Here is a 26,230-nt window from a genome sequence, read left to right on the forward strand (position 1 = left end):
GAGGGGGAGACAGAGCGGAGATTACGGCGGAAGGTGACAGAGGGAGTGGGTGGAGAGGGGAGGGAAGGGGAAGGGAAAGGGAGAAGGAAATGAAGTGGTAGTCCGAGATGTCCATGGGTGTCATGGAGAGTGTCGAAGGAGAGCAGCCTCTTGAGAAGATGAGGTCTAGCTGGCGGCCAGCCCTGTGAGTGGGGGGAGATGGGGAGAGAGAGAAGTTAAAGGAGTGAAGGAGAGGAAGAAATCCAGCACAGTGGGAAGGGTTGGAGAGGTGGATGTTGAAGTCTCCCAGGAGGATGGTAGGTGAGGACAGCGAGGGGAGAGAGGAGAGAAGAAAGTCGAGTTCATCCAGGAAGGAGGTGAGTGGACCAGGTGGATGGTAGAGAACTAGAAGGAAGAGGTGAGAGGGAGAGGTGATTTCCACTGCATGGAATTCAAAGCTGTGGGTCGAGAGAGGAGAGAGAGGGGGGGACAGAGAAGGGGAGAGCAGGAGGCCTGTTCCTCCTCCCCGCCGAGTAAGACGAGGGGAGTGGGACAGGACAAAGAGAGAGGATAAGGCAGCAGGGGTGGTAGAGTTGTCCGGAGAGATCCATGTCTCGGAGAGAGCGAGGAAATCCAGAGACTGGTGGGAGGCGAAGGCAGAGATGAAGTCGGCCTTGTTGGAAGCTGAGTGGCAGTTCCACAGGCCTCCAGAGAGTGGAGTAGAGGAGAGGGAGGAGGAGGGGAGAGGCAAAGAGATGAGGTTAGAGGGATTAGGGAAACAATGGCGCACAGCTGCACGCTGAGAGGAAGGAGAGAGCAGGACGGGAATTGGAGAGATCGTCATGGTTGCCTGTTGTTGCTGTGCGGCGTCTCCTCGCTGGAGTTCCCGCAGCTAGAGTCCCTGCCCTTTGTAAGTGGGGCCATTCGGAAGGGGGGCACTGAGACTGCTGGCGCAGAGGGGTGGGGGCTGTTAAATACGTCACATGTAACTAATGAGGACAGTGCACACCTGTGTTGCGTTGAATGACACAAGGCTGGTCAGGATGGCCCTCCCTCCTACGCAGGACTGCTAATAGCACAATTACTGGCCGCTTAATATATGTATACAGACAAAGACAGTGCCAGACACACGCAGTTACACTGAACAATAGCTCATAGTAATGTTAAACAAATGCTAAATAATCACAGCCTACACAGTGTAACGCTTCTGATTGCAGACAGGGCATGTCGAGTGCACTGGGTTACTGGCTAAATTCACTAACAAACTAACAAACAGTCGCTGCTTTTCCGACAATACAGGTGCAAGATATACAATTCGTAGCTAAACAACAAACCACGTAAATATGTAACCTAACTAAACAAGGAAACGTGAGAGAAAGCGATACTTAGCTGCGGCGACTTGAGCGACTTCTCGGCTGACTTGTCCGAGAGATACATAAGATAATGTGTTTTTTCTTTTTTTCCTATTGCATGATCACACTGTGTATTCATTGTGATTAGGTTTTCTGTTGCAGTTTCTCTTTTATTCCCACAGAAGTCAAGTTTCTAATCAGACTTTGTATATGAGAGGAGGAATGTCAGTGTTGCACAAAACAGCATTGGAAAAGAAAAATCTATTTTCCGAAATTATTGCACTTTCTACATGAGCTGCGTATTCGGTCGTATTTCCAGTGCTGGACACGAATCCGAATCCACCTGTAACTATACAGATTAAAGCACTACCACATTTTAATATAGACATCACATTGAAAGTAAATGATCAATTCCAATGAAAGGTGTAAGAGCGATTGACTCCTTGCAATCCGAACATTCAAGATTTTCTTATAAATCATTTAGACTGGCTTGAAAAACTAAATGCATTTTAGAACACTATACCACGCCTCACGCCTTGGTCTCTATGCAGCAACATAGAAAAAAACTACATTTCACTCTAAACCACAATGGAAAGTAAGCAGAGGTACAGGATGTTTTTTTTTGTGCTCATCTGCATGATTATTTGGCTCAGACATGGATGCAAAACAGGAAGAAAATTCCCTGAGACATTCAAACCATCAGTGCTGAACAAGTCTGTCAGAGACATATGGGCATCTCACTCTGAGTTACTCTGTATCCCTGAACAAACTCCTCCCTTGGCATTAGGAGACAGTCTGGATACTCAAAATAAACTGCATATAGAGACAGAGTTTATTGATCTGAAGAAGCGCACAGCACCAACATGGCTGATCTTATTTCTGCAAATATTTTTAAACGCTTGCCATAATCAGAGTCAAAGAGTCAAATGTGGCAAGGATTACGGGTCAAATGAGTCTGTATGAACTTTTCCTAGTTAGGGGCCAGTATTGAACAACAATTATTTAGTTTGTGTGTATATACATATATATATATATAATCATCCACATTAAACCGGTTTCTTTTAGTGTGTTCTCCCTCTTATTTTCAAGGGTTGTGCCTATTCTTTGCACTGAAGATCTATCATATCATAATCATAATCGTCACTCAGAATGTGATGAATGAAACACAGCTTCAATTCTATGCAGTGTAGGCCTAGTTGCTACAAAGACCAAGCAGTGGAACTGAAGACTTTTATAGCTTTCTCTCCCTGCAACTAAAAATGAACACTATTGGTGTTATCAGTTGATTTTTCATGCTATATGCATACTATAGGGATCTGACAGCAGGTTACAGATTTCCATTAGCTGTAGCTGGCTTTTGGAACAGGCTGATCTGCAGGAATTTAAAATGTTCATCAGGTAAAATTGAATCTCTTGACTGAGCTTGCGCCTGCCAATGTGAATATTTCATTTTCTGCTGTAGTGTACAGTAGTGTGACTTTAAAATACCTGCTTTGATGTTATTCATCTTCACAATAATGTAATCTCAACTGCATGGTAACCCTATTGTGTCTTCTTACATTTGTATGAGATTAGTCACAGATTATAGCAAATAATCAGCACTTGCACAGTAGTGTGTAATTGTTCTATCGTTCTGACATTTGAGGTGCTAAGGATGACATTTCTAACTAGAACAATGTTAGAATTACTAATAAAATAATAATGCTCACAAAAAAATAGTGATTCACGCTGCGAGGTTGGGAGTGACTTGAAGCTAGAGTTCTGATCAGTATTTCCAGTTAGGGACAGTTTCTTTGGGTTTCTACTAGCTCAAATGTTGCATGACCGCGTGGTCTCCGATTAATATTCATGATATTAAATGCATGTTTTTTCAATATATTCAACCTTCATCCAGAATTATAGCAGAACAAACCAGGTTTCCATCAGTATTGCCTTATCAGATTAATTACAAAGTTGTATAGTAGAAGTCGTATCATCCTGTATTGCCTTTACTTCAAATCTTTCAAAATCTTTCACTGATTTTCCTCCACTGCATTGAGAGTAAAAGCTGTGTTTTCTTTTCAGAATTGTTTTCTGCATAATAGAAACAATAAAACCAATGTCCTAAGATGAATTTCATTTGGTTCCTTCCCCTTCAGCAGTGGGAGGTACTGTAGATTACAGTCCAGATTTAGGAGTACAGAAAGGAAACATAGCCTAAGAGCTGGATGTGTTATCAACTGTTTAAGCCATTGGATTAAATTGAACTGCTTGCTGATTTTACTTGCAGGCCAGTATTAACTTGGAAAGAGAATGGATTCATATCTCTCTATATATTTTTTGTAGGTAATGTAGTAAAGGTTATATTGGCATTTCCTCAGTAGTAAGCATTCTATATGAGCCAAACCGACCAAAACAGTTATGAATGTGATTGCATGACATTAGTATGTGTATTACTCAGTCAAGGAGTATCTTTTTCATTCCCATGTGATCTCCAATTACCTAGAAAACTACAAAATAGTGTGGATGATGTATACAATTATTAGTTATTTTAGTCACAATTTATACTCTGGTATAAATTAGGTAACCGGGGACCCAAACCCTAGATTAAAATGAAACCCTAATCACCAAATCTAATCCTTGGACAAGATTGATCTGAATTACTCAAAACCATCCTCATTAATCAACCTGGTACCTGTATCCCCATTTACTTTGACAGTTGCTACATTTTCTCAATTTTGAATCCATAATATTCTTTATTCTGAGCTGCTATTCTCTGACTGAAGTAAAATTGATCTATCTTTTAACAGAATTTATATCGCATATACTAGTCCTTCAGGATTTCCATATTGCAAATGTAATGTATTAAAATTTAATGAATTGATAAATATAATCTATTAACGTGTATTTTTGAAAGCATTCATACTTTACAGCATTTTTTCACACCTGCCTAAAACGTTTGCACAGTATTGTACATCAACTGCATATCCATATGTACACATCATGTAGTAACAGGAGTTACATTTAAAATCCCTTTTAAATCTTGTTAATTTAGGCAAAAACTGCTTTGTTTGTTCAGTATGGAGTGAGCTTTACTGCTGCTGTCCTGTTGCTTAATTGGTGTTTTAATTACTGTAGCAGTAGATCCTAATTGTATAACTGCTTTCCTAATGCACACACTGCCAATAGCCAAATGTAGAACTGACTAATCACAGGCCTTCGTTTATTTTTCACATCCTCATTATTCTTGCTTAAATTCTGAACACCTCGTTCATTCCATAGTGGACATCTGCTCTCCACTACAGCAGCAAAACATATAAAAAGGAGTTATTTACTTTGATTTAAGGGATAGTGGCACCACAATCTTTAAGAACTGCTGAGCAGATATTATGCAATACATTTAGCTTATGCATTTTTTTTTTCTCTCCCCGTCTCTGATTCCATGATTTCATTGATTCATCTTTCTGCTGCATCATTCCATCCATTTTTCTAATTTTACATGATCAGGTATTGTTGAACAAGTGAGATGATGAACTGGATGCATTTTGGGAACCGTTCCACTGAAAAGAACAATGAAAGGATGACCGTTAACAGATATGATTTGACTTTTGTTTCAATCAACAAGACCTTCTTGGTTACTGGAAGGGGATGATGAATTATTAGTACTCAGTTTAAGCAGCATACAACTTATTAATGAAGATCTCCTAGCATTTTCCCCCTCCTTCTCTTTGAAAAAGTTTATATTAAAGAAGCCTGTGAGAATTGGTGGAATATTTAGTTATTTCAAACCAAACAACTTTACAAAACAACTGGAAACTAGTAAGGTTGTTATAGTTTTGGCGTACTTCTGTCTTTGGGAGAAGAGAACTCATCGTTCATGTGGGGTGATCATGATTTGCCATAGCTCGTGTTGTAATTAGGAGGTATCTGTGCAGGTCGTACCCAAGACGGCTCAGGTCCCTCCGCAGTGTAGAATCATTATGGCAGTCGGGCAAAGCCACTTTTATTTCTGACCTTGCAGTGTAAATGCAGTAATAGAAGCAAGAGTTTACATTTATACAGATTTTATCACAACCCAGGAACCCAAAGCACTTTCTTCCACATCCAAAGCTGAAACAATGATTCAGCACTGAACTGCATGAGAGGGGGAGAAACCAGCCTTTATTCTGAGGTTAAGCTAGAGGACCTTTTAGAAAGCAAGTTTATTGTTGATGTTTTGTTTGTTTTGAATTACACAAAGTGCATTTATCAGATAAGCCAGAAACATAGACCTGGACTGTCAGGGCTTCTGAGAATTATGGTTTTCTTGTCAACATGAGATAAATGCAGATGACTATCATACAGTTTGTGGTCTTCTATACTACTAGAGCACTGTAACACTGTATTTTTCTCCAATGCAATTTGTGTGTTTTTCCCTCATTTTCCTTTTTTATTACATCTTTAATATTTTTTGGCAAAGCAGTTTTAAAAAAAAAAAAGCATTGTTGTGAAGACTTGACATAATTATGTTGCCAGTAACAGTATTTTACCCATAAATTATTTACTGTGATAAAAATGCAAAGCACTTATTTCCCTGAATCTGGTCCAGCAATGCATTTTATCTCACTTTCTGAACTGAAAACATCATCTGTATTCAACATTTATTTCCTTTTATCTGTTAGTTCCATTTCAGTTGCTTTCCTAATATTTTTAAATTCTGTAACTCTTTTCAATACTAATTTAGTCCATTTTTTTTAATGCATGCTTCTGTTTGATGTATAGTTGTCCTTTTTGATAAATACCTGAATGCCCAGCTTCTTCTGTTCCTACACAAAATTGATGTAACTGTACGTAACATATGTTTCACCTACAGAGAAAGCTATATTACAAATAGACTTAAGTCTAAGATTTAATAAAGATTCTCCAGAGAAGTCTTTGAAGGAATAGTTGCATATAATTTGCTTATGAAATCCTTTTAACAAAATGTGGGCACTTAATTGTGTTTCTTGATCTATGAATTGACATCACAGCACTCACTGTAATTTACTTTGTCTTTGTATTTTGTCTGCCTCAAACTTGATTCGGTTTGTCCCATTTAATTGTTTCAGAATTAAACAAATTATGGCCAGATACATTAAGAGTTAAATCTACTGCACAGATTGCACAGTGACAGTAAAAATGCGTATATTCCAGAGCATGTAGGATGTGACAGAAAATGAATAGAATTGCTCTTGTCTGAATTTAATTCTTAGCATCACTTTGTATCGGGGGAATTTGCATAGTCGGACCTGTTCCTGGCTCATGAGTGACATTGTAGAGGGAATGTCAGTTGATAGTTTAAGTAATATTCTGTGATTCTGATCTCTTTAAGGTGAAATTGCTGTCCTTTGCAGATAATGTTCAAAGGATCAGTTTCAGAATCATTTTTCATCAGGATGTAATTAAATGTACCTGCTTTATAAGGACAAATGCTCCTGGATTACAAATCTAAATGGAAAACCCCTGCCATGATACTTAAATTTAAATTTCATAACGTTATGAAATACTGACCTGTAGTCCCCTACTTAGAGACAACAGATTTAAACTGATCAAATTGATGGAAAAAGGTATGTGTATTGTTAAGTGTAGAAAGTTAAGGGTTTTTTTGTGTGTGTGTGTTTGGCAAAAATAAGTTGTTTAATCTAATCTAATGTGTTTGGGATTGACTGAAAGTAGTGGCAGATTGCTTTCCCATTGAATACAGAGGCAAAAGTTCACTTGTCAGCCTTGTGGAGACTGTCTTTTATGTCTGATTTATGTTTGTTTTTGGTTGTTCTTTTTGATTCTTGCAACAACACCACAATATTATCTTCCAAGATGAGGAATATTTGGTTCACCAAACTTTACACATGAATGCAGTGTACTTTACAATAATGTGGTTGACCTTCCTGTGGTTGAAATATTTTCATGTACATGATCACTATCATGCGTCCATAAAGGCCCAGTATCTATGTCTGGGCTGAGACCCAGAAGTCAGTTATTTTTTTAAACTTTCTCTTTGGACATCATATACTCTAGAAAATGACAATAAATGAAAACAAAGTGCACTGCACTGGAGTGCTTTTCACTGTATCATGCCAGGTTGTCAAGGACATATACAAGATCTTTGTTACTTTTGCTGTATCGTAGGTTTTTGTCTTGAAATGTTTAGCTTCAGTCATTATTTAGAAAGCTATGAATTAGATATGATCTGAACTTTTCAGTGCCCATGCACAACAACCAAGACTAAGAAAAATGCCTTTTGAGCAAAGACGATCTGCACATCATGATGAAAATTGATACTGTTGCATGACAAACATTTAAGCAATCCACTGTAAGATTCCCAATACATAAATTGATGATGATGATGACAGTCATTAGTATTTCATATTTTATATCTAATGATCATTTTCAATGCATCTGCTGCAGTATCAGTAATATTCAAAATTAACTTTTGTTCTTCAAATATCCAATACATTTAGTGCAAAAAAAAAAAAAAGTAATATCCTCTGTGAATCATAGAGCAGGATCTGGTTTGCTAAGGGGCTGTTTTTCCTCCGTCAGTCTTGGTTACTCATTGTATTCTGTTGTTCATTGCTTTGTCTTGTCTAATGTTTTCTCCCAATAATCAGGCATACTGCAACTACCAAATCACATTTTTCTGTTTTTGACACAGTTCTGTGGAGAACTGATACTTTCTACTAGAGGCATCAGCCTATAGAAGCAAAATTGGAGAAGCCATTACATTTTTTTTATTTTTGCCTCAAGATGCTGTTTACAGAAAATGCATAATAAACATCATCCAAATGACTAATCCTTACACCTGGAAAGGTCATTACTAGAGCTGCCGAATTTAGTTGTGCAGAGTATGATTTAAGGTGCTGCATTACAATTCCTGTGGGCATTTCTCAGCATTTAAATCCATGTAAATAGACAGACTCTCCGTATGTTTTAGTCGTAGTAGCCTAAGGAGATTCACAATTGTTAGAAAGCAATATGAGCCTAGAGATAATCTATGTAGATGCCCTGTAGGTTTACAGAGCAAGCATCCTCTTTTAAAAAATAAATAAAAATAATGTAATGCAGCCAGTCTGGAAGCTCACTGTTGAGGAAGGAATTCAACAATTGCAAAGGCAGTGCCAGGAATGAAGTCAGCTGTATTATTTACGGACTATAAGAGGATATAGGTGGTGACATCAAACAGAAATGCAGGCAAGTGAGACCTGGAAAAAAGCAAGTAAGAAGGAAGTAATTAACTTAAAGGAACTTGAAGGGAACAGAAGTGAACCTCCAAGAATATAATGTGTACTTTTACTGTTTTTCAGGTCAGTTAACCAGCTCTCATTTTGAGGAGAACAGTTTGCATATATTTCTAAAACAATCTCTGACAATGCTTACTAAACTGTGATTTATGTATCTCTACAAAGATATTACTAATTTCTGTGGTTTTGAGAAGCAGGGGGGAAATAGCCCACTTTGCATGATCTCTGAAGTTTCATTCTGTATTTACAATCTTTAGAAGTCCTAGTATGTTATTATGGATGCTTTATTATTATAAGGAAAAGCTGTGGAACCCTTTATGATTCAAAATGGCTAAAATAAAATCTTTACAGTCTCAAGTAATCCATGCCAGGATACAAGGTAATCATGAAATAATTAAAAAGAAAGAAAAACGTAGTGTGAGGTTTTATATCTTTGAGGGCATGTGTACCTTGTAAACTGCATTAAGACATATTTTTAGCAGACTAAGTAGTATGTACACAAAACACTAGTTAACAGACATAATGACAATCATCCATTCAGAAGAAAGTTTAGTTTTTGGATATGGTTTCCTGTGGTACAAGAACGTTAAATTATCCTTTGGCATTGTGAATGTAGTGGGGAAAGACCTTCTTTGATCTGTAGGTCACAGTAACATTTCATCTTTTATTTTTCTTATTTTTTTTTTTTTTTAGACTTTCTGCTTCAACCTACGATGTATGATCTGTGCCCTTGACAGGGGATGAACCTGTTATCGGTTTCAATTATGAGCAGCTTTAACTTGAGCCTTTACCCCTCAGGTTCATTTTCGTGTTTGCACATTGCTGTCTCCTGTACCAGCCAGCCGGAAATGTTTAACCTTTTCAGAATGACTGACTCGAAAAAATGTCAAGTTGTTGTGCAAGAGTAGAGGGAGGAACAGTTTGCGCTGTACAACGCAGTGCAGCCCCCTTCAGACACTAGCAGATGTTTTCTGGTTACATGGTCATTTATCTTGTAATCCGGTGAAACATTTTTAAGAGTGTAACAATCACTTAAGCACACTTCCTAATGCATTCTCATGCATTGTAACATGTACGAATGAAACTGTATCAAGATTTATTTTGTCATGATTGTCTTGCGTGTCTTATGGTTGTAATTCAGATTTTAGAGTTACCTTCCCATTGCACCATTAAGCTCTATGGCACTCCTGTCAAGGAGGTCCCAAATACTGTAGTAACAGAGGTAAGTACTGTTACATGAACTGTATTGCAGCTGTGAGATGAGCTTGGTCTGTTGTAGGTGAAGTGACAGGGACATAGTTGTCTGTGAGTGAGAGGTATAGGCGTGCAGCTTCCGCTTTTCATGGAAAATAAAAAACCAAGTGGGTTGTTTCAGGATTAAGGAAGTGCTCCCTTCCTGCGAGGAAGTGTTTACAACTTGGTGACATTCCCCTTTCACTGGCAAGTCGGTACTCGCCCCTTGGAATGCTGGGAGTGTCATTTTAGATTTCTGGTGAAATGAAAAATTATACCCTTTTTTTCTGGTCTGCTGTAGTAGCACTCAAACTAGCAATGCAACAAATTCTGACCTTGCATTGCAGGAAGAAATCCTATAGATCTCATGGCTATTAGGTTTACCATACTCTGTATAAAGATTAGTGCTCTCAACCCAAAGTCTTGATGTGTTAAGCCCTCTGTTAACTTGATAATGTTTTCACTCCTCCCTTATCAGTTATCAGGCACTTTCCTCTTCCACAAAACAATACTACACTGCACTTTCATGTTTCAAAGGATCGCTAAGGTTGTACTCCCTGACCACAGTTACATTAGTTGCCCTGAAGAAACGTTTAATTTTTTTTATTTATTAATTTTCTGAAACCCAATTTCAAGGCCGTAATGGAGGTTCCCTAAGGGTGGACAGTATTGCACTTTAAATGTCTTCTTAAAACTGCAAATGTTTAGTGTAACTAATACTTTGCTGTCGAATATTTTTATTACATTCCACCTAAAACGCAACTTATATCTTCCTTATAAAATACCTCTTTCATCCAAGTCTTGACTTTTACCTCTGATGGTTTGATTGTCTAGAACGCTTGATGAAATACTGAATTCTGCAGACTCACTCATGGGCTAAGATTTAACATTCAATCAACTGGATACTCGGATGAGTCGGGTGAGCAAAATCAATGGCACTGATACTGTAGCATTCTCAACAGTAGGTAGAATTATTACATTTACATAGGGATATTTAAAATACAAATCACAATAAAAAAACACATACACAATTAATTCAAAGCAGGGAACACAATATTAATTAGACTTAAAATATGACTACATACATTTCCCCTTTCATCCCCTTTTGTGTGGAGTGATTGAAAGATTTTGATAATTTTAATGTCTTTTATTTTGCTTTTTGTTTTAAGATTTAAAGCATAGACATTTTCCAGCATCCTCTCCTCCACCCGAGTAGGTTGGCAGACTACATGCAATAGACTCTCAAATGAAACATGATTATGAGTAACCACGAACCAATAACTGTGAAGCTGAATCCAATAACAGTCTTAGGCTGTCCAGAAATGAGTTGTTGCATCGTGAGCATTTAGATAATAAAATGGCTTTCCTTTTAAGTCACTTTCTCTAGTGATTTGAAGACTTATTTCTAAAGCAGCTTCTTCAGACTTAACAGAATTAAAAAAAAAACAAAAAAAAACGAAATGCATATATTTGTATGGTGGTGATTATATATATACACACTCACCTAAAGGATTATTAGGAACACCTGTTCAATTTCTCATTAATGCAATTATCTATCCAACCAATCACATGGCAGTTTCTTCAATGCATTTAGGGGTGTGGTCCTGGTCAAGACAATCTCCTGAACTCCAAACTGAATGTCTGAATGGGAAAGAAAGGTGATTTAAGCAATTTTGAGCGTGGCATGGTTGTTGGTGCCAGACGGGCCGGTCTGAGTATTTCACAATCTGCTCAGTTACTGGGATTTTCACGCACAACCATTTCTAGGGTTTACAAAGAATGGTGTGAAAAGGGAAAAACATCCAGTATGCGGCAGTCCTGTGGGCGAAAATGCCTTGTTGATGCTAGAGGTCAGAGGAGAATGGGCCGACTGATTCAAGCTGATAGTAGAGCAACTTTGACTGAAATAAACACTCGTTACAACCGAGGTATGCAGCAAAGCATTTGTGAAGCCACAACACGTACAACCTTGAGGCGGATGGGCTACAACAGCAGAAGACCCCACCGGGTACCACTCATCTCCACTACAAATAGGAAAAAGAGGCTACAATTTGCACAAGCTCACCAAAATTTGACAGTTGAAGATGGAAAAATGTTGCCTGGTCTGATGAGTCTCGATTTCTGTTGAGACATTCAGATGGTAGAGTCAGAATTTGGCGTAAACAGAATGAGAACATGGATCCATCATGCCTTGTTACCACTGTGCAGGCTGGTGGTGGTGGTGTAATGGTGTGGGGGATGTTTTCTTGGCACACTTTAGGCCCCTTAGTGCCAATTGGGCATCGTTTAAATGCCACGGCCTACCTGAGCATTGTTTCTGACCATGTCCATCCCTTTATGACCACCATGTACCCATCCTCTGATGGCTACTTCCAGCAGGATAATGCACCATGTCACAAAGGTCGAATCATTTCAAATTGGTTTCTTGAACATGACAATGAGTTCACTGTACTAAACTGGCCCCCACAGTCACCAGATCTCAACCCAATAGAGCATCTTTGGGATGTGGTTGAACGGGAGCTTCGTGCCCTGGATGTGCATCCCACAAATCTCCATCAACTGCAAGATGCTATCCTATCAATATGGGCCAACATTTCTAAAGAATGCTTTCAGCACCTTGTTGAATCAATGCCACGTAGAATTTAGGCAGTTCTGAAGGCGAAAGTCGGTCAAACACAGTATTAGTATGGTGTTCCTAATAATCCTTTAGGTGAGTGTATATTGCCACCATCACCATCAGCCCATATCAATCCACTGGTTGATGAAAGCCTCCCAAGAGGTTTCCACTTGCTTCAATCTACAGCTTTTATTTTCTATGTCAATCCTGCAAAGTTTGATTTCATCTTCCCATCTTTTATGTGGTCTTGGTCTTTTTTTCATTTCTTGGTATCCATTCAGTTGTGTCTTAGTCCATCTTTGATCTGTTCTTATGGCAATGTGTCCTCCCCATTGCCATTTAAAGATTTCAATTTCAATTATCTCACATATTTTGGTTTGTTCTCAGATCCATTCATTTATTTTTCTATCTCTTATTATTCTAAGCATAGCCTACATTTTTCCATGCTCCTTTGTGTCGTCTACAGTTTCTGTATCATTTCTGTGTTATGTGACCAAGCTTCACAGCCATAAGTGAGCACTGGGTAGTATTCATTGATCATATACTTTTCTCTTCAGGTAAATGAGTAGATTTCCTTTCAACACAGTGTCGTTTCTTGCAAATGCACTTAATCCCATTTTTACTCTTCTTTTGATCTCCATCTGCGTATGCTATTTTGTTGTCCAAGGTAGACATACCTTTTGACTTCTCTGAGTATTTATTGATCGACTTGATTTAACAAAGCTGTTAAATGTGACCCTTGTTTTACTTGGGTTTATTTTAAGTTCAGTTTTCTTGCTTAAATCTGAGAGTTTTTGAAATATATATGAGGAATCAGCATGAATTTCTAAATGAGTTTCACAAAAATGTAATGCTATAATGCTAAAACTTGATCTGCCAAATATAAGGATCTATTTTGCTGAAATTCAGAAAGTGATTCCATTTTGATTTCAGTTGCTAGTCACATGCTAAAGCTTGAGCAATTTGATGGTCCATTCCTCTCAATAATAGTAATCGACGTCTACCTTGAACAATGTCTTGTATCTCAGTAGTTTGAATTGTAGGCTTTACATTACATCTGGCCTTTTGCCATGGCCCGAGCTGATGTTTTATTTCATGGCACGTGGAAACTACTTGTATCCTGCACCTACAATATTATACAATATCAAGATCACAAGCTACTCCTTTTAAATAGGGTTATTTTATTCTTGGCAAAATAAGCTTAACATTGGATATACAATTTGGGACTTTTCCAGAGTACCTTCAAGCCTTTTGTCCCTTGATTTGTAAAGCAAGAAAAGATGTATACATTACAACCTTATAGCACATTATGGTGTTTAATCCAAGGTGACCTTGTGACCTAAAGGCGTTGATCCAATCTAATTCAATACTGGTTTGACAACACTGTCTCTACCAACACCAACGAGGCATGTTACCGGAAGGTGCTTTCACAATCTGTAAACGTGAGACAGTTTTCTCGATTGCCTAAATCACTGCAGTGTATTTCAGAAAAGAGCAGCCTAAGGGATACTGACAGCTACATAAATAGCAGAGCGATCAGACATCCATATGAGGCCATGATCTATAATTAATATTGTCTCCATAAATGATTCCCAATTTCAGTTGTTCATCCTAATGAAGCCAGTAATTATTAAAAGGGGCAGTAGCCTCAGTTCTTGACTTTCATTGTATTTAATGATTGATTAAACCTTGATGTACTTCTGTTTGAAGGGTTGCAACGAGCAATGGTCTTTCAGGGACTGAAAACTTAAAAATAGCCTTTTCCATGCTAAGTTTAAGTGGAAAGAAATATACGACTCTGAAAGGTTGCAAACGAGGAGCTAAAGCCGCTCTCGGAAAGCATTTTGTTAACCACTCTTTTTATTATTATTTTTTTCCCAGACTCAATTGCATTTCATCCCAGTGGAGCTGGTTCTGCAAAAATCTGTGGGATCTTTACTTTCATTCTAGTCTTGGCAACTGTTGCCACTGTTTATCCCTGCTCTGAGATGGCTTTCATATGTTCCGATAGCAGTTTTATTAAAGAACAAGACAGCGACAAAAAGTCCTTTGAAATGCTCTAATATAATAGAGCTGCTAAGCCTGCAGTTGTATTAGGTTATCTCTGGCTACAATCCCCTAGTGGCACAGGACATAAATCACGCAGCCATTTTTTTCCCCCCTGCCTCCTTAAACATCTCTCACTGACAGGATCTCGGGGAGAAATCTGCCCCTGAACACTTGCTCTGAAATCTGCCGGCTTCTCCAGATTGGCACAGTGGCACTGCTCCATTGAAAGTCAAATCTGTCAAATTTGTTTCAGGTTGTAATACTTATGGCATCCAACGGAAATTGCTTTCATAAGCCGTAGAACGTGTGGCGTGTCAGTGAAGTATTATTTTTTTTTTTTTTAATTATGCTTTATTTTTTATTTTTTCCTTCAGCATATATCCATACTTAGGCATTCGTTCACAAGCTCAATTACTATGACTCACTTTGAGGAATACTACATTTCTGCTAATACATATACATACTGCTAGGCTTGCCCATGGTGGTAATAGTATGGAATGGAAAGTAATTGCCTGTCCTGTTGGGTTATGGGAATTGCTTTTGAGTAGAGGCCTACTTCAGAGTCAAACCCAAATATATAAAGGGGTCAAAAGTACTAACATTCCTTCATTTTAGAAAATAATTATAACAATCCAAACATGCCTAATGGAAAAAAATGCATTGAACAATAATTAGCCTAAATGGTTTCAATGTCTTTTTGTAAAGGTTCCTTATGCCAACTGCATTGTTTGAAGTGTGCTAGTTAATATTAATCTAACAATAACCTCTGTGTAACTGTAAGGACATTGCTTGTGTCCCCAATGAAACCTTACAATCATTCTAATTATTTTCAAATGCATTTTCAAAATTTCAGATGTCCTTTCTTAATTGTTTTTATTTTTATTATATTATTAAAATATTAAAATCATCAATTTTTTCTTAAACATTCAGTCTGCAGTTCATACAGGTTTCACAATGAATTAGCCTAACACTTAAATGATATTCATTATCTTTATTCAGAACTGAGATTCTGAAAGCAGTTACTTTACCTTATACACCATTATATGACGCCAGTGGCTTACCTGCCCCCCAATTTAAGGCTATAATTTTCTAATTACAGGGTGTACAACACTATTTTGGAAAACCGGCACATTAGGGGAAAAAAAACATATATAAATGATTTATTTCTTGGCAGATGTTCTTATACAGGTCGACTTACAGGTTACATAAATATCTCCTACCAGAATTACACAACTTACACAAATTTATTTTACAATTTATAATGTGGTGGGTGGCGGTTTAAGACTAAGTAACACCATTGTATCAGTTGGTTGGTTATTTATAACAAAGATTGAATTACAACCAGAACCTTGCAGTGTCGGTTCCACATCAGTACATAAATAAGAAGTGCATAACATCAGAAAAATACTAAATTAAAAACTTTCTTCAGTACACATTCTTCATATGTGCTTGCTGTATTAATAACACCCACTCCATGTCGGCTTGCCAGAGGTTTATTATCTGCCTTCCCAAGATGAATTGACTTGTACTCCATCTGCTTGTGCTGCATGCAGCAGGTATCAGTCCAGAGTGCTGTGTCAGACCCCCGTCTCTCATCGGCGCATGGTATTAATCACTCCAAAAGAGTCATTCTTGAAAGGGAAGCACTTTCAGTTCCTATGCGGTTAATGAAAAACACCTGCTTTTGGGTTGTATTAATTAATCTCTGCGCTCTGCACCTCCCCCGGACCCCCGAGCAGATGCAGTGCACACGCCTGCTGTTGGCCTGCCTGCATTTTGCACTTAAACCCCATTTATGCTGGTGTTGTGCAGGTACTGTCAGCAGTCTAGCTTAAAGGAATTTCCAGTGGGCCTTATCTCTACCCCAGGAAGAGCTCAGACAACAGAGAGCTGTGTGCTTTACCCAGGCATAGGTCTGTGTGTTTGCAGGGCATTAGAGTTGGGAGATAAAGGACCAGGGGTGTGGTGAAAACAGGCTAGGAGATGCCCAGTTTACTCTTGTTTACTCAGAGTAATAGAGACAAAGACTACAGGTTGCAAAGTATAATACATTAAATAAAGGTAACAAAAAGGCCTTTAATCTGTTATCTGTATCCAGATTGCCCCGGAGGTTTTCATGTGACAGCCTGGAGGTTGCTCCAAGCAAGCTTCTGTGTAGCGCCCCTTGAAATGAAAATGCATGAGCTTCACCATTTTAAGAGCTATATAACTGAAGTCATAGCAGGCCTGGTTTTATAGCGTCTTTTAAAGGTGCTGGGAACTAAAAAAGTCAAATGTCTCTACAGAGAGACATGAGCTAAATGCACATTCTACTGTAAAGTCATACGTTTACATCAATTTTAGCAAGTGTTTTGTGCATGATGCTATACTTCCTTTTTCTCTTTGTATCCATAAGCAAAGTGCTGAGATTAACAAATGGTAATAATCATTAATTCATCTTCCAACTTCCAATGATTCCATTAAAACTGTTATCAAAGTTGTCCACACTCTCTGGACAGGTGTCCTGTGTTATTAGATGGTCGTTGTAAAATAATACTTAGGCTAACTGCTCTTTTATAATAATGAAATGAGACGTGTGTCCCCAAGCAATGTAAAGAAACAGCAGAGCCCCAATTCAGGGAACAGATGTGCCCCTGAAGGAGGTTTTGCTCTTCTTTGTCAAAAACTCAAAACAAAGCAAATCCAGCCACTCCTTCTCACCAAAATAAGGCAGTGAGTGTTAAACATATGTCTAGTTTAATCTCAATGGGAAGTATTGTATGATGTCTTTTGGCAGAGCTCTGTAGAGATGAATGTCGTTCCCTACAACACCTATATGGATGGTTATTGTGAATCTAGTTCTTTGGTTTAAGTCGTCCTATATCCAAAGTTTGTCATTCTAATTTCTGAAACATGATAAAGTATGTTTAAATTTAATTATATTCTATTAATGTTGTTCTCAATGGAGAGACAGCTTTGCTAGTGTTACAGTGTACATATGTATGCGTCTTCACTAAGATACCACCAAAGATGTGAACTCAATGCTGTGTTCTGATCATATCAGAGGTATGACTGCAAGGTAACGTTTGTCATGCTTTCTTGACATAACTGAGCAGGAAGTTCATATTGTATTTCACCAGGCTTCACATTCTTCTTCTGGCAGTTGAAGTATTAGGCTAGATTGTTCAATGTGCAGCAGAAAAAAAAAAAAAAAAAACTTCATGCCCCCGCATTTAAGGTGCTCCTGTACTGGTTATAGTCGGTTTATAAAGTCATATAGATATACTTACAAATAGAATCTGTGGTTTCTCTTCTGTGTTTTGTGTCTTTTTCTTATGGTAACTTGGAATGTTTTAGGTGATTCTAGATGGTGAAATTAATTCGGTTTTCTATCCATTTGCTTCTTTTCATCATATTTTCATTTTATCACCTCATCATCTTATTAATCCAGTAGACCATTAAACCAAATTAATGACTTCACATCCATAGTGAGGGGAGAGGGGGGAAATGCTGTTTCCTGGTTTTGTAGGTTCCTGTAATAGAACTACAACTGTGCACTTTTTTTTTTTTTTTTTTAACTGGCAAAAATAATAAATACTTTGGACCTCTTCCTTTTTGAAGATAACAAAAAACTATAAAGAACCCATTCTTTTAAATTAAGTGCTAAATGAATGGAGTTATTTGCCTACTGTACTGATACAAACTTGTTGCATTCAAAACCTGAAAATGAACTCTTAGCAATATGGATATTCTCTTTTAATCATGCATAAATACATGCTATCCCCATATTGTGTTTGTGGTCTGTTTGAACCAATTCCCTTTAAGAATTGTCTTTACTTTTTTTTTTTTTATTTACTTCTTACTAGGTGGCATGAACTCCTACTCTAGAAAGAATAGTTCTGCTTTCTTTCAGTTTGCCTATGACTTGCATTGTACACACGTTATGTAACCAAATCTGCTACACAATAGGAGGGTTGATACCTAACAGGGTGAAAGGAAAACTGCCTTGTATTAATGAAAGATGTATTTCCTGTGCAGGAATGAGAATAAGTCAGCTGAACACCTAAACTCATGATGTATGTCTATCTGGGCTTGGCGTGAGTTGTGCACTGCGGTAAAGGAAGAGAGATAAGAAGTGCCTGGCCGCTCCTGTGTTTGCCTACTGGGTCAAGTGATGAGCTAATTGAACTGAAATGAAATCCTTCCTTGATTATATGACTCACTGGGAGTTGCAGTTTTTCTTCTTTTTTAATTAGAGGTTTTCTTTTTTCTGAGTAGTCTGGGATCCTGCTCTTACCAAGTCACACCCTTTGTTCTGTCATCACTGGAGTGGTTTCTGTGTCCCCTGGTCCCTTAAGTAACCTCCCTGTGCTCATTAGTTTCACGTCCCAGTCCTTCTCTCATGTTCTACAGAAGCACAGCCTCGTAAGACTTGACCTTTCCAGTTTCCAGGAATATGTGAAGTTCTGTCCTTTCAACTCCCTAAAAATAACTTATCATACTTCCGGTCCATACCTAATAAACTGAAAGAAAACATTGTTAGGCAGAATCAAATGCTGCAGGCTAGCTAAGGGATTTGCCATTCAGGGTTTGCCAAAAACTGTCTACTCTAAAAGCCAGGTCTGGTCAGAAGTCAAGACCTGTTTAGGCATGAAGTCATCACTCGGGGAATGCTGTGCCCTGGACATACAGTATGTTATTATGTTCAATTGAGAGAATAGTCCTAAAGCATTAGGAATTTATGGGTTTGTACTTTGTGTTTCCACATTCCTAGTTTGTTTTAATATGTTGTTGGCTCTTTATTCACTTATTTTCTCTATTTGACCTTTTTACATTCCTGTTATAGGCATATAGGCATATATATATGCTTTCTGACTTATAATGTATTTGCTGTTGCATGTAGAAATTACATATTTGTGGTAGGAAATTAAAAAGTGGATATATTGGGCTGGTATTACACTTTCCTCATTAATAATCAAAATAAGCTGTTAACTATGCCTGGGGAATAGGTGGGGAAAGCATCACCAATGTAACCCCCACCCCCACTCCTTCTGCACACCCTTTTTGTCTTTGCAGTTTTTTAACTGGCAATGAACATCACTTCTTTTCCATTCGCTGTGTTTTGAAGTCCAAGCCCATATGGTGGTTTGTGTGAAATGCAGCAGAAAATGCTCACCGCCTGTTTGTAGTCCACCCAACTGATTCTCTCAGAGCCATAAGAGCTGTTCTCCTGTGCTTCACACTCCCTGCTTCAGGCTTGATTTTGTCTTGCGGAGAAATAATAAGCTGTATTTCAGGCCCTATTTTTGCTTTCGGTTTTATCAATGTTGTATTTCAATTAAACATCTACTTTGAAGTGGGGATGCTTTAAATTTTAGATGCAAATCAGTTGTAGAGTATTTTAAAAACAAACATATTGAGATGGTTCCATTCCAGAATTATTCCTCTTGCAATTTGTAATTAGTATTCATATTTTAAAGTAACTAAAAGCTCAAACTGAATGAATGAAACACTTTATGATTAAAACTTCAGTTACAAATATAATGTTTCAGTTTTACATTTATATTCGGTTTGCTACTGGGGCCTAATTCCAGATAACTTGGCTGGATGAAATAAACATAAATTCACATCTTCATTAATTAAACAATATTTTTGTTTTCGTGACTCTGATAGTGGTGGATTTAAGACATAAGCTATTACACTAGTTCACAAATAAGAGCACACTCATATTGTAACAGGCTATGGCATGCCTTGAAGATAAGTAGTCACCCCCCCACACACACACACAAGCTCATGGGCAAAGCATGTCCTCTAAATCCCAGTCTTTAAGCATACCTGTATCAGTAACGGGGCTGGAATGTGAATGCCTTGTTGCATTAGGTTCAACAGAGCAGCAAAAATCCATTGTCGGTGTCTCTCTGTCTTCTGCAGCTCATTATCCTTGAGGACTATGCTGATCCCTTTGATGCCAAACAGGCCAGTGGGACCCAGGCGGTCCAGGAAAAAGTCACGGAGAACGATGGCTACATGGAACCATATGAGGCCCAGAAAATGATGGCTGGTAAAACACATCTTCTGTTCTTTATCTGAAACTGGCTGGCTTTCTACAATGTACATCCTATCCTAAGCAATGTCTTGGTTGGTATTGCCTAGGTCTGATTTTTACAGAGTGATGATCTTTTATGACCATGTTATTCTGGGTATGCCTCATTATGATGTGTATGAAACTATTTATTGTTTACATACTAAATTGTTAATAAATGTGACAAAGTTTTACAGAAACTCATACATTTGTTGAGGTATATAGCCTAACTGAAGTTTAGGCAACTTCTGAAGCCTAGTAGAAACGTCTTCCAGTTGAATTTACCTTACGTTCCAGATTCCTGACTAGGATAGCATTCACAAGTTTAAATTATAAACAAATTAAATAATAATAAATAAACAAAAATCCTTATACATTTCTGCCCTAATTCACTGAAAGTAAAGTTTTGATTTATCCATGTAGTCTCTCATTTTACGTACCTGATTTTCCAAAATTAGGAACATATTACAGATTGTAAAAACAATATATCTGAACATATTCACAACAAAAAGACAACCATTTTCCTGAGGTTTGTTGGGGCAGGTTTTTACTATTCTGTATAGAAGCAGAGATGCAAATTTGGTGTTCTTTTATGATTTATGTTTTTAAAACATTACCTAATTTTAAATTTGGGAGAAATCAAACTTAGACCATTAATTGGGTACATGCTGAATGCTGTATTAGGTGACATTTTGTGTCAATGGAAGACATTTTAATTTTTTGATGGGTAAAAAAAAAAAAAATACAAATCTTTGAAAGACGATAAGTTCGTCAGAAGGCTTTTTGGAGCATTACATATTTTCTAATGAGGAACAGAATAGCTTTGAGTCACTTTTATAACCTCCGTCTGTTAAGCAAAGTACATTTTAATAATGCTTGCCTTAGATTTTGGTAATACAAATCGGAAGCGTTTCTCCCATCAGTCAAAGTAGGAATTGGGGTCTTTGCAGAGAAGCCAAATTGCTCAGAAAACCTAGTTTAGACTTAATAATTGTATATTAGAGTCAAGTGTGAAGTAATGATCTGCCAGAACAATTTTAATACTGCAACTGCTAATTGTGTCTGCATGAAGGGCTGCTATGGATTCCCTGAGGTTTTTTGCTACTTTTTTCCCCTCTTTCCCTCCCCTGTGTGCTAACAGAAGCATCTTGCTCTTCTGATGGATGAATCTTAATGGGTCAAATGGCATTTTCTTGTTTTCATGCATTTTACAGTTTTAACCCTTGACCTAGCATTCTGTTTTTCCAGGAATGCCTGCCACTTTTTAGCACTGATTATTAAATTTTAATACACTGTATTTTAGACTGAATGGTTCAAATCCCTTGTATGCCTCGGAGTGATTTTCAGTCCCCTTTGTTATTCTAGCAGGGATGTTTACTTTCACAGCTGATCTCTCTCCAAATAATTTGTCCAATACATATATATATATATATATATATATATATAATTTTTTTTTTTTTTTTTTTTTACCTAGTTTAGGGTTTGTTCAGCTATCCGTCTGATTCTTTAAGCATATTTTCTTCAAACCTGGAATGTATTATATTAACTGTGTTCATTAAATCCAATATCTTGTCGGATGGTCCTTGGAAACCATTGCCTCTGTATTATTACAAGGCTTCAATGTCTTGTGATCACTTTTACCCAAAGCTATACTCTGTGACGCACACATACACGCGTACACTTCGTGTCTTGTAGATGCTTTGTGTTTGTTTTTTAGTACTTGGCATAGCTAACAGAGATCACAGCATATAATTGTGGTGAAGATGCATTTATGGATATACCCCCCTCCTCCCAAAATATTTGTGTATAAACTATTTCTGGAAATATTTCAGGTGAAAAGTCCATCATGCTTGATGACAAGCCCTTAGGTTAAAGGATAGAGAGGTCTACGCGAGGGCTGCAATGGGAACCCATTCAAGCAGAGCCTAATTACAAACACCTCTGTTGCAGTTCAAGGTGAAAATAACTTCGTCATGGTTCTCTAGTTCTCTATACTGTGAGCAGAATAATTTCAGAGCAGAGGGCTGAGAATAATATTTCCTGTATTTACATAGGATGTATTTATTTTAAACGGCAAATAATGACAAATTGCTGCCATTGTACCGTGCCAATCCAGAACATTTTACAGCTACGATTGACACCATTTACTAGAACAAATTATCCACAAATTACTTTTGATCAGACTGCTGTTCATATAGATACTTGAAAGGATTGTACACTTATTGGTTGTTTTTTTTTTTTTTGGAGGAGGGGGGTCAAATGACACTTACTTGAGGAGTCATTAACATTTACAATTGAAAGCCATCTCTGAGAATTTCTATTGATTTATCAGTACTCTGTGGGAGGAAGTAAATGAAATGCATTCACCTCTACCTTGACGAGATGAGGAATAAGATTTTCCTTATCTGTTTTTATGTATTGTTCCTCGTAAAACTGACATTTTTAAAGATTAAAATAGTAATTTTCACAGGAGTTTAAATAACTGGAATAACCTGACAACTAAAACACAGGAAGATCAATTTGTACATCTCCCAAAGTAATTTTCTTTTAGTTAATCTGAACAGTTGTTTAATGTGACTTTTTCTGCTTTGCTATACATTTTTTCAACCACAGAAACTAAGGCTCAGTTATATTCTTTCTTAGTATTAACATTTTCTTATTGTCTTAAATCATGTCTTGAAAGGGACTTCAATATACACCTTGTAAAATTCTTCAGCAATCGAAATAAAGACTAGAGCTGTGGTTTAAAAAAAGTGAAATCTTAAATAAAAATATTTTTTATAATTATTATTTCTTCATATAAAGGAAGTATTTTGTAACCCACTTCTGCTATGCTTAAAGGTGTGTGCAGGAATATAGTTTTCCATGGTTATGAAGTAATTAAGAAACAAATATCCAATATCAAAGTCATCTCAATATTTGCAGTTGTAGTAAGCCAAAGTAGCTTATCATTTCTATTAGTAATGCTTTACTACATTCTCTCATTGCTTTGCATGTACTCCACTAAAGATGCTGAAGTTTCAGATTTCTCCAAGGTGTTTGGGCTCACAGGGATGCACATTTCCTTGCCAATAGAAACCTTCTTGGCACTGCATCAGTAGACTGAGACCTAAGGCATTCTTGGCCTGATGCATGTAAAGAAGGTTTTAAATTGCATCATCTTTAACATATCAGACTAATGGCACATTTTGTTTTAAAAAAAAAAAAAAAAAAAAAATCTGTTAAGGCTAACTTAGTTGATACCTGATTCCTGTAGGGGTCTGTGTCCTGCAATAGCACAATATGTAGGGTGCTCTATTCACAATAATATGCTAATATGGCAAAATGCTGTGTGGATGTTTTGTCAGTTTCAAGCATGCTGTTATGTCCTACTCCCTGACATGCACATTCTTAAGGTTTTATAATGAGGTCCCTGGTGGTTGCTTTTCCAGTGTGTATTTTTATAGTTGCACAGTTTTCTTTTCTCATTAAGTTCCTTGAGATTCTTTTAAAAAGTTCTTTATTAATAGATACTCTGCTGAGCCAATACTTAACTACCTGCTGCAGGAAGAGCTGTAAGTTTGCCTATAAATGAGTCAGACAAATATCTATCATGTGTCTTCAGAATCCATTTGGAAAGCTTAAATGAAAGTGAAATATGTGTTCCTGTATTGTCCCTTACTAAAAATGTAAATCTTTGTTTAACTACCAGAAGGTATGTTAAGAGTCATAGCACCTCTCTTCCAGAAAAATGAAACCAGGGAAATGCAACGCTTTTCTTTTCTTCAGTTAGAAAACAAATAACACGTCTAAACTGCCGAAACACACTACATAGTAATCTAAAGTAAGTTAGGGTTTTTATTGTAAAATGAATAATGAAAAGACTTTCTTTGTAATGCACCCATTTCCCTGGAGTCAAGCCCATAAACCCACCTCCCGGTGATTTATTAACCTACTGCAGATGGATGTCATGACTCGTGACTTTTTAACCTGCAAAGCTCTGACTGACGGGCTCTCCTCCTCACAAAGTGGAGGTCTTGCAAGGATTGTGCTGTGTGATTTATAGGTGGCAGCCTTCTGGAGCTCTTGCTTGAGCTCATACATGTAAAAGCAGAATTGTATTTTGTGTATCCTTCTAGGCCAGCTCTTTGGTACAGTTTTTCTTCTGCCTTTTGTATTTGCCATATGTGAGGTATTCATTTTAGTCATCTGTTTTTCCACCTCACTGATTTCTCCAAGTAATGTTCTTGTCACAGAGCTTCCTAGATGACCAAGCAGGCATTGTTTCCTCCAGCTGAGAACTTGCCCTTTGTCACTGACTCCAGGAGAGGCTAGTCAAAATAATTGTAGGAGTGGCTACTGAAGGAAACGTGTCTCTGTTTTTAGAGGTATTGAGGGTAATGGGTATTTTTGATTTATTTATTGAATCAACACGGTGTAACTTGTTAGCAATGCAGAATTGATTAATTTGTTTCCAGGTTAATCTGTACTGATTTGCAATTCACATTTATACACACGCACACGTTCCAAAGAGCATAGGGCTTGAATATACCATCTAGATTTATTTTTTATTTTTTTTTAATGAAAGAGTAGTGCTCTTGTGTGTTTTTGTGTGTGTGTCAGGTGTTTATTGTGAAGGCTTTGGATGAACTGTAGTGTAAATTGGAAAACCAAGCCAACTGTGACTGCTGTCAGATGATTCACAGTGTTCTCTGGACAATTGAAATAAACTAAAATGTCTGTTCTGTTGCCTGAGGTATTTCAGTTTCTGCCCCTAGGTTACAATTAAAACATTAATAGAAACGTGTAACATCAGGTTGAACTATTTTGTTACAGGACAATACATTCTCACGTGGGTGAAGCTTTCATAGAATATGAGTTGAAAATACACTTTGTGGCAGTACTGAATAATGTGTGCTTTTAAAACACAACCAAATATATATATATATATATATATATATATAAAGTTATTCACATTTCAATAGTCATGCTGATCCACAGTAGTGTGTGTGTGTGTGTGTGCTTCCTGTGGAGTTGCTGCACTTAAATATTAGCCTCCCCACTGTCAGCCAGATGTGCAGTTTCTACTGGAGTTGATTAATCTAATTACTCATGATGGTGTGTATCTACCAACCACGCTTATTCCCACATAAAAATGCACCGGTACATACATAGCCTAGCTTATCTATGGCTCACACATTAGTCAAATTAATTTTTAAGTTTTTTGGGGTGCATATTTATAGCTGTGGGTATGTTTATGTGCCGTGAGAGGGACGCAAGGGACTCTATTATGTATAGCAGTTTCTTAGCATTTAATTTGTGAAGCACACTCTAGGCTATGCACAGTAGGTGAAAAGAGATTATTAACATTTTCTCATTCTTCAGCTTTTGCAGCTGAAGTTAATAACTTAACCGTAAGGGGGTTAGCAAAGCCTGGCATACTCAGCCTAGGTTCAATCACACAGTGGTTCTGAATTAGAGAAATCAGACCTACAGAATCTTAATAGTGTAGTACCAGAGTGCTTTCAAGATGCGTTAGATTACACCAGGACTGTGGAAAGGCTTGTCCTTAACTGCACTTTCACATTTTTTAAGCTGTCCTCTTAGTCGACTTGCTCAGTCTACCCAGAGATAGTGGACAAATGTTTTTCATCCATGACTAGCTACGCCCTTCAGATATATCTCTTGTTTAATACATTTCTGGCCTTGAAAAGCTGATAGA

The 26,230-nt window shown here is 37.5% G+C and overlaps 1 protein-coding gene across 3 annotated transcripts in view; it reads left to right on the forward strand.

The window, feature by feature from the left end:
* shf (Src homology 2 domain containing F) overlaps positions 1–26,230 on the forward strand; it is a 110,651-nt gene that overhangs the window by 6,667 nt on the left and 77,754 nt on the right. For all 3 annotated transcript variants that reach the window (XM_066701655.1, XM_066701656.1, XM_066701657.1), the window contains exon 2: positions 20,379–20,508. In XM_066701655.1, coding sequence (XP_066557752.1) covers positions 20,379–20,508 — 130 coding nt within the window. The remainder of the gene's footprint in view (positions 1–20,378; positions 20,509–26,230) is intronic.

This window comes from Amia ocellicauda, chromosome 4 (genome assembly GCF_036373705.1).
Source record: "Amia ocellicauda isolate fAmiCal2 chromosome 4, fAmiCal2.hap1, whole genome shotgun sequence".
NCBI lineage: Eukaryota > Metazoa > Chordata > Actinopteri > Amiiformes > Amiidae > Amia > Amia ocellicauda.